The sequence below is a fragment of the Diabrotica virgifera genome, chromosome 3 (genome assembly GCF_917563875.1).
Source record: "Diabrotica virgifera virgifera chromosome 3, PGI_DIABVI_V3a".
Taxonomy (NCBI): domain Eukaryota; kingdom Metazoa; phylum Arthropoda; class Insecta; order Coleoptera; family Chrysomelidae; genus Diabrotica; species Diabrotica virgifera.
The window spans coordinates 156,545,033-156,558,810 of NC_065445.1; the positions used below are offsets into that span (position 1 = coordinate 156,545,033).

General features: G+C 31.8%; 2 protein-coding genes across 2 annotated transcripts in view; one reads left to right on the forward strand and one right to left on the reverse strand.

The window, feature by feature from the left end:
• Positions 1–4,442, reverse strand: LOC126882166 (uncharacterized protein K02A2.6-like). Its single transcript, XM_050646989.1, has 2 exons — positions 4,097–4,442; positions 1–3,744 (listed from the first exon to the last, which is right to left on the reverse strand). The coding sequence occupies exons 1-2, from the start codon at positions 4,103–4,105 to the stop codon at positions 193–195; spliced, it is 3,561 nt and encodes a 1,186-aa protein (XP_050502946.1). The 5' UTR covers positions 4,106–4,442; the 3' UTR covers positions 1–192.
• A 749-nt stretch (positions 4,443–5,191) lies between these two features.
• LOC126882167 (myelin transcription factor 1-like) overlaps positions 5,192–13,778 on the forward strand; it is a 301,373-nt gene continuing 292,786 nt past the window's right edge. Inside the window, exons 1-2 of the mRNA XM_050646990.1 lie at positions 5,192–5,547; positions 5,945–6,045. Coding sequence (XP_050502947.1) covers positions 6,009–6,045 — 37 coding nt within the window. The 5' untranslated portion in view covers positions 5,192–5,547; positions 5,945–6,008. The remainder of the gene's footprint in view (positions 5,548–5,944; positions 6,046–13,778) is intronic.

A 13,778-nucleotide genomic window follows, 5' to 3' on the forward strand; every position in this document is an offset into this window, starting at 1 on the left:
TCGATGTAAAATACTTTATTTTAAAGAATTATGCACATGGTTTCCATTTTCTATCGCAGTATTAAGTATGTGACAGCTGTCGTTCAGATGACAGTAGTACCCACCTACATTCATGGTTAAGGGAGTTTTACACGAACATAACACCTCCTCCCTTGACCATGAATTACAAAAGTTAACTAGAAGTAAAAGTACTTACAAATTCAGTCTGGTAACAGGTTTCCTTACTCTAGTGGAACGCCTTAAAATGGGTTCCTCAGTTTCAGTTTGAGCCCCAGGTACACTATTAGAACTTTCCATATTGTTTGAAATTTCGGATTCATCAGTAATCACTTCGGTAGGTGGTGGTGAGACACTGTGCTCTGGAATTGATGCCTCCCTCGGAATCAAATTGTGAGTAATGGTATCCGGAATGTAACATGTTGGATTATTTTGAGATGGAGTATATTCCCCAATTTGCCGTATTTGGTCTACATGACGTCTCCATGTTCTACCATCATCTAACTGAATTAAATAATGCAATAACCCTAATCTGAGAACAATAATGCCAAATTGCCATTTAGAATGAAAATAATCCCTCACGGAAACCCTAGTTCCTATATCAAAGTTTCTTAGACTCATATCAGTATAGGTAACTCTATCACTACATGAAGGTTTAAGTAAATCTAATCTATTCCTTATTTGTCTTCCTAACATAAGTTCTGAGGGACTTTTACCTGTAACTGTATGTGGGCTTCTGCGGTATTGCATAAGTAGCTTACATAATTCAAACTCCCTGTCATTTCCCTCACTTCGCATAGCCCTTAAACATTTTTTCAGTATTTGGACATATCTCTCTCCCTGTCCATTAGTTGCAGGATGGTAGGGTGCAGTAAATTTTTGTGTAATTCCATTATCTTTCATAAAAGTTCTAAACTCATGAGAGTCAAATTGTCTACCATTGTCTGTAACAAAAACTTTAGGAATACCAAAAGTTGTAAAAATTTTTCGGCAAATTTCAATAGTAGTTTTTGTAGTAGTATTTTTTGTAAAATGAATTTCAGGCCATTTACTGAAGGAATCTACCAATATAAAATAATAACCTCCATTGAAAGGTCCAGCGTAATCAGCATGCACTCGTTCAAAACAAAATTTTGGTGGCTCCCATATATAAGAATTATCTTTAATTGGGTTGTTCTTGTGCTTATTGCACTCTAAACAATTTTTACTAAGTGACTCAATATCCTGGTCTATGTGAGGCCACCAGCAATAACTACGAGCTAAAGATTTCATTCTAACTATTCCAAAATGTGCAGTATGTAATTCTGTCAAAATTTTATTTCTCAATTTAGTAGGTATAACTACTCTTTGTCCTCTCATAATAACATCAGATTGTAATGAAAATTCAGCTTGATTTATATTGAAGCTAAATCGTTTATCAACAGGTTTTCCTGTTTTTAACCCAACAAGTAATTTTTTTAAGGTATGATCATTTTTTGTATGAAAAGCTAGATCTCTAATATTTGTAGGCAAAGTTTCAATTTGATTTATTTCAAAAATATCTGGCTCATCATGTGTGAAATTTTGTTCTGATTTTATAGGTAGACGTGAAAGTGCGTCAGCATTGAGATGAGAATCTGTATTTTTGTAACGAATGTCATAATTCAAACCTTGTAAGAAAATTGCATAATGTTGCATTCTTGTTGCACTTAAAACTGGTAGGCTTTTATCAGGTGCAAAAATTTGAACTAACGGTTTATGATCAGTGAGCAAAGTAAATTTCCTAGCACATAAATAATTGTAAAATTTTTTTACTCCAAAAATTATGCTGTAAGCTTCTTTGTCTATTTGTGAGTACCTTTGCTGTGTAGTAGTAAGAGTTTGAGAAGCAAACTGTAAGGGTCTCTCTGTACCATCTGAAAAGATATGTGAAAGTACTGCACCTACCCCATAGGGTGATGCATCAGTTGCTAGGACTAATGGTAAATTTGGGTCATAGTGACATAAAACATTTCTAGAACAAATGAGTTTTTTTGCTTTGTCAAACGCAGTTTGACAAGTATTCGACCATTTAAAATTGACATTCTTTTTAAGTAAATTATTTAATGGTTGTAAAATTGTAGAAGTATCTTTTAAAAAACGTCTGTAATAATTAATTAGGCCACAGAAACTCCGAACTTGAGTTCTGTTTGTAGGTATTGGAGCATTTGCAATTGCAGTTACCTTATCTGCACTAGTAGACACACCCGTTTTACTCATCTTATATCCACAGTAGTCAATCTCGTCTTTGAAAAATTCGCTTTTATCCAAATTTATATGTAAATTATGTTCAGATAATTTCTTTAAAACTTGTTCAAGTCTTTGTAAATGTAAGGTATTATTTGGAGCTGTAATTCTTATATCATCCTGAAATATTGAAATACCATCTATTCCTTGTAGCATTTGCTCCATTAAACGTTGCCATTTGGCAGGAGCACTAGCAATTCCAAACATTAATCGATTTGGTTGAAATAAACCTTTATGGGTGTTTAATGTAAGTAAATGTTTCATTTCATCTTTTATTGGCAAGTGTAAGTAAGCTTTCGTAATATCTATTTTTGTATATTTGTCCCCACCTGCTAATTGGGAAAGTAGGTCATCTGGTGTAGGTAAAGGGTATTCATCCACTTCAATGCAAGGGTTTAATGTGATTTTAAAATCACCACAAATGCGTATGTCCCCATTTTGTTTAACTACAGGAACAATAGGAGTTGCCCAGTCCGAAAATGCTACTTTCTTTAAGACTCCCTGATTTACTAAGGACTCTAATTCTGCCTCAACTTTAGGGCGTAATGCAAAAGCTACAGGACGGGCCTTACAAAATTTTGCTTTAGTACCAGGTTTTAGATAAATTTCAGCCTCTAACCCTTTTATTTCACCAACTGACTTTTCAAATAAATGTTTATATTTATCTAACAAAGTTGCAATTTCAAAATTTTCATGTAGAATTGTATTTACCTGATGTAAATTGATTTCCAGAGCATGTATCCACTCTCGACCAACCAGTGAGTAGCCATCACCATCCACCACATACAACTTTAGAGTGTGCTTTAATTCCTGGTGCTCAACCTCCACTGAAACTAAACCTAAAACATTCAAATTATTTTTGCAGTATGTAGTTAATTTAACATCCGATTTTTGTAATTGTAATGCAGGAAAATATTTTTCAAATATATTTTTATTTATGATTGTAACAGCAGCGCCAGAATCAATTTCAAAATTTAAAATATTACCATTCACTTTTAAATTTATAAAAAATTTATCTTTGCAATTTCCAGCATTTACTTCTAAGACCTCTTGAGCAGAGTTTACTGAATTTACTTGCCTGTGTGAATTTTGTTGTGCCTTTAAACAAACTTTTTGAATGTGTCCGACGTTTTTACAAAAGTTACAGATTAAATGCTTTTTATTACATTTATCGGCTAAATGCGAGGTGTCTCCGCATCTATAACAAGCCCTATTACGGTTATTTGACATTGTAAAAGTATTATTAGGAGAGCTACTATGATTATTTACTGTATTATTATCATTAAATTTACTAGTGTTTGTATTTTTATGAAAACTTTTTGCTTTCGCATTTAAAACATTTATACTAGCCTGATTGTAATTATTGTTGTGAGAAAATTGATTACTATCCTTTTCTGAAGTTTCCATGCTTGCTGCAATTTCTACGGCTCGGTCCAAGTCCAATCCCTTTGTTTCTAATAGTCTGGCTTGAATCCTCTTTGACTGTAAACCAAAAACAAACTGATTTCGTATAGCACTTTTTAAATATGTGGAAAAGTTGCAGTTTATGGCAAGTTTCTGTAGAGAATGTAGGTATTCTTGTATACTTTCGCCTTCTGCTTGTCTTTTTGATTGAAACCTAAATATTTCAGCAATTTCAAGTGGTGCAGGGTTGTAAAAATTATCCATTAACTTAACTGTATCCTCATATGACTTGTCTTCAGGGACCTCTGGAGCTAGTTTATCGCACAGTGTATCGTATGCTTCCGACCCCATGTAATGTAGTAAATAGGGCAATTTCATTTCCTCTGGAATTTTAAAAACTTTGTATGCTCCTTCCAGCCGTTTTACCCACCTGGACCATTTTGTAGCTGTCTGGTTAAAAGGTTCAACGGAAAACTGGAATGTAGAAACTTGTGTAGACATTACTGGAGCTGTAGCAGGTGCAACTATCGCAGTTGTAGTCGAGGAACTCGTGTTTGTACCGGCTGTAGTTGGAAGCGTTGTAGTTGATGTAGTGTCTGTAATATTTGTATCCATTATCCTCGTCGCCAAATGTCAAGTCCTTTGTACTTAAAGGACGTAAGTATTTGTAATGAAATAATACTCGATGTAAAATACTTTATTTTAAAGAATTATGCACATGGTTTCCATTTTCTATCGCAGTATTAAGTATGTGACAGCTGTCGTTCAGATGACAGTAGTACGTACCCACCTACATTCATGGTTAAGGGAGTTTTACACGAACATAACAATATCTATTCTAATCTATCTATATATTTCATTTAATTCTGTTACATTCTACTCTATTCTGTTTTAAATCAAATACTTTATTAGTATCTACATATATATTACATCTATTCTATTATATTCTACTCTATTCTATTTCAAGTTTATTCTATACTATCTATTCTAATCTATCTCTCTATTTTATTTATTTTATTAATCTGTTCTATTCTATTCTGTTTCAAATCAAACACTTTACTCAAACAAAGAAATAAACGACATTCAAAAGCTTCTAATAAAAAAATCATTGCATTGGTAGGTACTACTGAAAATATTGACATTTTTACAACATTTATTCCAAGTTCCTTCAATTTTTTTGAGGACAAGAAAATTTTGCTTTCAAGAAATTCACGAATTTATTGACGTCAAGTTAATAACGAACAAATATGGATGTCAAATTGTGCTTTGAGAACACGTCAAATTTGGCCTTGAATAACTTGGTCAATTTATTGTTCAATTTATTGTTGATGTAAAGTCCACTTAATATTATCCACTTAAAATTATTATCCATCAAATATTTTCTTAATCTGTATGCGAGTTGGGTGTATAAGAATAGGGTCATATCCGACTTGGTACTTATTCATTTTGCGACCTGCGCGTGACGATTTCTGCATTACCCATTCCAGTGAGAGTTGTGAAAGATCCAGCGCCCGTAAAAATGACCATATTCATGCAGAACTCTATTTTTCCATTGAGCATGTCATCCATCGTTATGTTATTCTAGCAACCTTTGGTTTGGTGCGTTCGCGTATCGAATTCCGTTAAATTAATTTATTGAATATAATTTTATCATGTACAAATTTCATACCTTTGGGGATAATGCAGCTATTACCGACACATTATATTTAATAATTGTTTCTATTCAGTCGTATGTATCCTTGAGTTTGGAGATGTATATTAAATATAACGTACACCTACCTATTCCAAGAGTGCCGGAGTCAAGTCAACGAACAAACTATTTCAAACAAGTTATGGCGATTTCGTGAGAAAGCAGACGCCTTGATGAGAATAGATTTTTAGGTAAGTAGATTGCTTGTAATAATGTCTAAATAGTTCAAAATATTTATCGATAAAAGGCTAGTGAATTTTTTGAATTTATATTTAAAATTCGTGCCTATATCTTGTAGACAGTGACATTTTATTGACAATATTGACATTTTGTCAAAAAATTGTCATATCAAACGCCAAAAGACGTTTATAAACTTATTTAATGCATAAATACATCCTACTAAACTATATTTTCCATAAAATCTACAATAAATAAGTTATATAAACTTTACACGCCCATCTGCTTCTTCCAAGATGACGTCACCATCTTTTTCACTCACAAAAATATCACAATCTACAAATCACCAAACATCTCCAAAATATCGGTTTTATCCAAACTATTTCTGATATTTCATATCGTATATTTCAGTTATCGCAAGTGTTGAGAACCTCAATAGCAAAATAGATTTGCGGGCCTTATTTTTCACTTCAAAATGTCTGCTAACCAGTATACTATTAGAGAGATTGTGGGTAAGTACGCCACTATTATTAGGTATATTGTACATTTTATTCTATTCCAAATTTATCTAAAATAAGCTGGTAGTATACGTTTTCGGGCTATTTTAATGTTATTAATAGCTATATTAAGTGAATCTATCTTGATCTATCTACACATTGACAGTTTTCCTATTAAAAATATCAATGCAGTCCCTTTGTTTATGCATTTTATCACTAAAATGTTTAAATTGTAGTTTTGGGATAATGAGGTAATGTTTTGTTTGTTAATTAATTTTAATTATATTTAGGTACAATGTAGCAAAATAGCAATATGCAAAACAATTTTTACAGTTAATTTGTAATATTGTCATGTTTGACATTTCTCTAATATTTCTTGTCCTAAATAAGATTTTACAAAAACACTTTAACCGTATGTGATAGTACTCATTCGCATCTGGTAAAAATTTTTGGAGAATATGAAAATATACAATGTTTTAAGCTATTTTCCAAAAAAAATTTGCAGATTACTCATTCCTTTAAATAAAAATCAACTTTGAAAATTGGTTTTTTCCATTCATAACCTTACTAATTTCCAGACATTTTCATCAAATAGAAGTGTATATTTGTAGGTACTGACCTTTTATTTATATTTTATTAATCCATATTAGTGCGGTATAGTTCATTATTTTTATTAGAATAGGTACTGGATTAGGTTCTAGTTTCCTTTATGGGTAGACGGATTACAGATATGAAATTTATACCAATGAATTCTGTTTCACTTACTGATAATTGTACAATAATTTTTTATTGGGGGCGAGCGGTATTTTTCTTGTACAGTACAACCTCGTTTAACCGGACTAACTGGGACCGGAAGCGATCCAGTAAATCAAAAATCCGGATAATCCGGAAATATAATAAGGTTAAAAAAAATACATGTGAAATGATAACTTACTATATTTACACCCTATATGATTTACGCGAGCATTAGTTTGTATTTACAAAAAAGTCATTGATCTTCCTTTTTTTTAATTTTGTGTGACCTTTCAATGCGGCACGATCACGTAAACGTTTCACCATCATTAGTTCAGCTGGATTTTCATTCTTTCAGCTATTTTTTCATTCCGGATTGATCTGGATAATCCGGACATCCGGATGAACGAGGTCCGGATTAATGAGGTTGTACTGTAATTGCAATTTAAAATGTCTTATTTTTAAAAATCACCACCATTTTCCGCCATTAGGCAGGCATATCAAAGAAACATGAAACGTAAATTACGTTTCATGGAAATAAAACACTGCTAAACAAACGTAAATTACGTTTCATGGAAATAAAACACTGCTAAACAAATAGTCCGGCCATTTATGAAACTCTCCGAAAATAAAAATGTTTTATGAGCATGAATCACACTTGTTTCATTGGTAGGCGGACTTCAAGATTTGTTTACCTGTGTTTTATTTTCATGAAACATGTTTTACGTTTCATGTTTCTTTGGTGTGCGGCTTGCCTTATATACCATGAAACAATAAGAAACCACAGGAATGACAACCACCCAAGAAGGAGAATCTTAACAGTGTTGGCATAGTTGTATAAAATATGTTTTCTTATGAAAATTACAATTTTTAAATATGTCATTTTACTTAGTCTGACGCATTTTTAACACAAAATGACTGCTTTATTACAAGGGTCAGGTTAGTTCTGGTTAGGTTTTGTTACGTTAGTTAGATTACATTAGGTTTATTAATATTATAGTGATTTATGATTATATTTTAATAAATAAATTCTGTGGATTCCCAGAACACACTTTTAATGGTTGGAAACAAATTTGATGTATTTCGTGGTTATGTACTGTCACTAATTTCGGAAGCTACAATGATCATAAAACCATGTTGCCATGTGAATGACAAAAGATAATTTTACATGAAAACATGGATTTTTGTCCATTTAAGCGTACCATTGATTTGGAATATTTATGCAAACCTCTAAAGGACATCGCACACATCTTATGGAAAATATAATGTCACTCAAATTCAATAAAATTTATACGAATAGATTCGTTTTAAATCAACTGTCAAATCTTATCATTGCGCCAACCCTTAATTATGATTAATTACGGCGCAAATTGCAATTAAAGTTTATCGAAATCACATTTTTTGAGTCGGTAAAAGTGTCAGTTACCATCATTATTGCTCTGGGTGCTATTCAAAAGAGCTTAAACCTCCCGCTGGGCCTAAGCGAATTAGTGAAACTAATCCTCTGATTTATGGAGTACCGACAATTTGGGTGTTTTAAAATATTTTTTCTCTCTCTAACTTATATATGCATCCATTTGATTTCAGATTTATTTATATCAATTTCTGATCTTATTATTGAAAATATAGAGTTGGCGCAATGATAAGATTTGACCGTTGATTTAAAACGAATCTATTCGTATAAATTTTATTGAATTTGAGTGACATTATATTTTCCATAAGATGTGTGCGATGTCCTTTGGCAACTGTTTTTGAAAAATTGGTAGATCGACGCATTTTTAATTTTAAATTAAACAGTTTCTTGCATAAGGCATATAGACGCTCGTATGGGCGTCGGTAGCTCATTTCACGGCCCAGTTTTAATTTGGGTAAGGTAGGTTTCGTTATGTTAGCTTAGATTCCCTCACTGAGCCGTGAGATAACCAACCGATGCAGGGTTGCCATATAAAATTTCTGGATCTCCCTAGACGGGAGCTCCAATTTCCCCTAGAAATCCCTAACCCAATTCACAAGCACAGAACATACAATTGTTTACTATTCCGTGTATGATAGAATAACAAGAAGAAGAAATTGGCATTGTCATCTGTCAATGTCAACAAAAAAAGAAGAAATTGTCATTGTCAGCTGTCAATCTCAAAAAAAGAAGAAAATGTCATTGTCAGCTGTCAATGTTAACAAAAAAGAAGAAAATGTCAATGTCAACAAAAAAAAAGAAGAAATTGTCATTACCATTTGTCAGCTGTCAATGTCAACAAAAAAAGAAAAACATGTCATTGTCAGCTGTCAATCTCAACAAAAAAAGAAGAAAATGTCATTGTCACCTTCCAATAACAACAAAAAAGGAAGCAAATGTCATTGTCAGCTGTCAATGTCAACAAAAAAAGAAAATGTCATTGTCAGCTGTCAATGTCAATTTGTAACACAACATTAAACGCCCACAAAGTTGAAGAAAACTATCCTTAAATTTGAATTCTATATGTTTAATCACTGCATAGTAGGTGTCGCTAGCAATAAATATAAAAATTATGTCACACTTTAAAAATCCCTAGATTTCAAAGATAAATCGAGAAAAATTCCTCCTGCACCGATGCCCCTATGGTCCAGGTTTGGAGGTGCGGCTAAAGATACAGTGCGGCTCCCTACTTTGCGCATGCGTCAAAATATTTACAACGTTGTCATGTTGTTTACACATTGAAAATACCGGGAAATTCAAAATGCTAGCTCCTGGCAAGGAATCTTTTATTTTGACAAATGACATAATAATATTTTTGTAATGTAAATATAAAAATAACCTATAAAAATAAAATTCTATTTTGTTTTACCTGTACCTGTAAGGGTATTATAAAAAGAGTAAAGCGTTGAATTTAATTATTTTGTCAGTTAAAGAATTACATAACCATCATACAATATGAAAGTGCTATTTTAGGTTTAGAAGTTTTTAAATACTTTTGCATATTATGGGTATATTTATAAAATGGGGAATTATGGACAAATGACACCATTGCAGAATCTTCAGACAGTAGTTGAAGTGCTGTATAATCAATCACAAATTGCCTCAAGAATTGTTATTGAAAGAATATTAGGTATTTTATGAAGAAAATATTCCACATATTAATATGTGAAATGATATGCAAGTTACTTTTTGTTTAAAGAATAATATCGGCTTGTATACTTTTACATAATATTGCAGTTGTTAATAGAGAAAACATGGAAATACTGGAAAAGGAGGATGCTGTTAGTTAATCGAACAAGCTGTGGCAGTACCTACATTTTCAACCAGGAGCAAATCTAGTGCAACTAAATATTGTGTGTTTGTTTTAAAAGATTATTCTCCATTTAACTCAAGCCTAAATGGTTCCCACATAACAATTTCATGTTCTTTGTAGATTCGATATTCAATATTCGATAAAGGTTTATTCCAAGAATAAACTTCTACGAATATTCTAAGTAACTACGCACATGAATGTGCTCAGTATATTTGGTCCGAGAATATTCTTTGAAGTATATGCAAAAAACATTAAATTTAGAATGTTTTTATGGTATATGCCAGGGGTGGCCAAGATCCTTGATAGTCCGAGCCACTTTCCAAAATTTGAAATTTTTCGTGAGCCGCAATTAAACAATTATTTAAAAAGTGTAAAAAAGGTATTACATTTTTCTCTCAGTGTTTGGATTTCACGAATTTTACAGTGAAACAAAATAGTTCACATCGTCGCGGTCGTTTCAAATATGCAATAAATTTTGCAAGCAACCTTTACTAATTCAGGATTCTTTGATTCCTATCTACACAGCCTACTGATCTTCTACTGTCTCACAAAAAACACTGTCTTAAGATTATGTCTTCCTCTGATCTTACCACATGACCTGCCCATCTTATCTTAGCTTTTATAATATGTCTGACGATTATTTCAGTACATACACAGTCACCAATTCAGCATTGCGGCGCCTTCTCCACTTTCCTGTCAATTCATCTCTGATGGCAAAATATCATTCAGGAATGAGAACTTTCTTTTCAAATACCAGCAATTCATTTATATCCTGTTGATGTTTTACTTCCATATGTAACAATTGGATGAATAATTGGCATGTACAGTCTTAAGTCTTAATTTAGATTGTCTTTTTAGCAGCTTTTTGATCTTAATAGCAGATCTTAATAATGATGGTAGGGAGTAGTATAATGCTCTATTACACGCGGCTATCCTTGCTGATACCTCTTTTTATTTGTGGTTGTCATCTTTGATGATATTTGAACTCTGGCATTGCTTCGAAGTTATGGTAATTAATAGTTATGTTATGCCTAAGTCTTGGTCTTGGATTTTTGGCTACTAGCATTAATTCGTCTTCTCTTTATTTATTCGAAACTCAAACTACCTGTTTTTCCTTGAGTTGTGAAAACACACGTCTCTTGTAGAATGAGCGTCTGCACATAGATCATCAGCAATAGTTTTGATCCTCCATTCACAAATCCTCCTGTCAGCTCAGATGATATTTTACTTATTACAAATTCTAATACCAAATTGAATAGCAACAGTGATAAGGGGTCTCCTTGTCGTATCAGTCCTGCGATGTTACACTTAAGTCTTTTATATTTGTTGGCAGTAATTTAAAGACATTTTGAAACACAAAAATTAAAAGAAATTCAATTACATTTGTTGAGAGCCACAGATTATCCTTCAAAGAGCCACAGTTTGGCCACCCCTGGTATATGCTATGCTACTACACACATACTAAAAAGAATATATTCCGACGAATGTTGGTATTAGTATAATATGCTTCGAACATGATGGGAAGATCATTGTTATGTAGTATAATGTTGATAATTTTATTTTTGTTGGACTGCAGTTTATAATTTATAAATAAATAGGTATATTATATTGGTGACTGATTTGATTTTAAGTATTTTATTATTATTAGCAGTTTATTAATAAATTTATAAATACATACATGATATTGCTGTTTGATTTTGAGTATCCTTTAAAATTTATTTTATATCTCATTCTGTTAAAAGGACTTCCACAACTAGCAAAAATGTATGAACAAATGATATGCTTCGAACATGATATGCTTCTAATATGCTTCGAACATGATGGGAAGATCATTGTTATGTAGTATAATGTTGATAATTTTATTTTTGTTGGACTGCAGTTTATAATTTATAAATAAATAGGTATATTATATTGGTGACTGATTTGATTTTAAATATTTTATTATTATTATCAGTTTATTAATAAATTTATAAATACATACATGATAGGTATTGCTGTTTGATTTTGAGTATCCTTTAAAATTTATTTTATATCTCATTCTGTTAAAAGGACTTCCACAACTAGCAAAAATGTATGAACAAAGAAGTTATTTTAAAGGACAATTTTTTTTTTATTGGCTTTAGGATTAGACCATGCGGCCAGAAACAAAGTAAATAGTACACACCTAAACATAATATATCTTATCTAAACTATCTAATTAGTAATTTAAGTTAAGATTATCTAAGTCTGACAAGACATTTAAGGTTACAAACCTAATCTAGTCATTCTATAACTTAATTTTACAATCATATAGGAAAAACAAAATAAAATCAAAAATACGTTTATCACTCAGTGCCAAAAGATACATAACATTATAAGGACCGTAAACGTTTAAACTTCTTAAATTTTTTGTAAGAATGTCCGACTGATGTGTGTACTTTTTACAATTAAGAAATATATGATCCAAGTCCGCCGTTTCATTGCAAATATCACAAAGATTGTTATCAATTATTTTTATTTTGTATAAATGTGCCGGATAGCAAGCATGTCCAAATTTCATCCGAGATATGGTTGATATGGAACTTCTCGGATAATCGTAATTTTTAAACCAGTAATTTTTTCGAATATCGGGTTCTAGCAATGTATATCTTGTGCCTTTTGTCAAAATAAAATGTTTGTATTGTTTAGACCATTTTTCATATACATTATCCTTAGCAATATTTATTCTCTCATCTAATGTTAATAAGAGTGTAACATCTTTAACTGTATGTATGCTTTCTTTAGCCGCTTTATCAACTTGTTCATTGAATGTGATACCTGAGTGTGCTTTCACCCACACAAAAATAAATTTTCTAGTTTTTTGCATTTGAGAGAGCAAAGTTTTTATTTTGGCTATGTAATGATGACTATATGCGGAGTTGATTTGTAAATGTGAATGTAAACTATTTAAAACCGAAAGTGAATCAGAAAAAATTATGGAGTATGAAATGTTATTTTCCATTATAAATTCTAGAGCTTTCAAAATAGCAAACGCTTCTGCTGTAAAAATGCATGTTTTTCTACTCAATTTAAATCTGCATTGTACTTGCAGTGGGACAATAAACGCCGCACCTGTGCCATAAGGATCACACAGATGCATCAAGGACAAAAATAATAATAGAAAAATTAGCTTTATGGTTAGTTTTTTATTAATTTTTTTGACAGTATGTTTAAATAAACAAATGCTGATGACACGAAAATGAAAGTGTAATACATACTTTTGGTTCAAAACTTTATAGATTATGGGCCGGTACTTTATGTCCCAGTTAAACCTCTGTTAGCTAATCGGGAAAGAAAAGTACCTTTTTGGACCTCTTGCGTTGTAATATCATGTATAATCATAATATCATCATCATTGGCTCCACAACCCATGGTGAGTCTTGTGACCTGTTCCAGAATCAGCTTCCTATCCATCACCTTGGTTTTCCAATTTCGCACTCCTAATCATAATAATAAGTATAATTGTGTTTATATCTATGCTATGCATATATTTCTGTCCAGATTAAACCCCGGTTAGCTAATGGCGGTTTAACCGGCCGTATATCTAATATAATAAAGGATTAAAATTCCAAAAACCTTTGTTTTATTGGATTAACCTGTTTATATTGTTAATACCATAGGTATATTATGTTACATCTGTTGAATTGAACTGTACTTTTGAATCCAGAATTTTAACAAATCCTAAACTTTTCCACAATTTCTCAAGCACGATATTTGTGCATTCAAATTAAT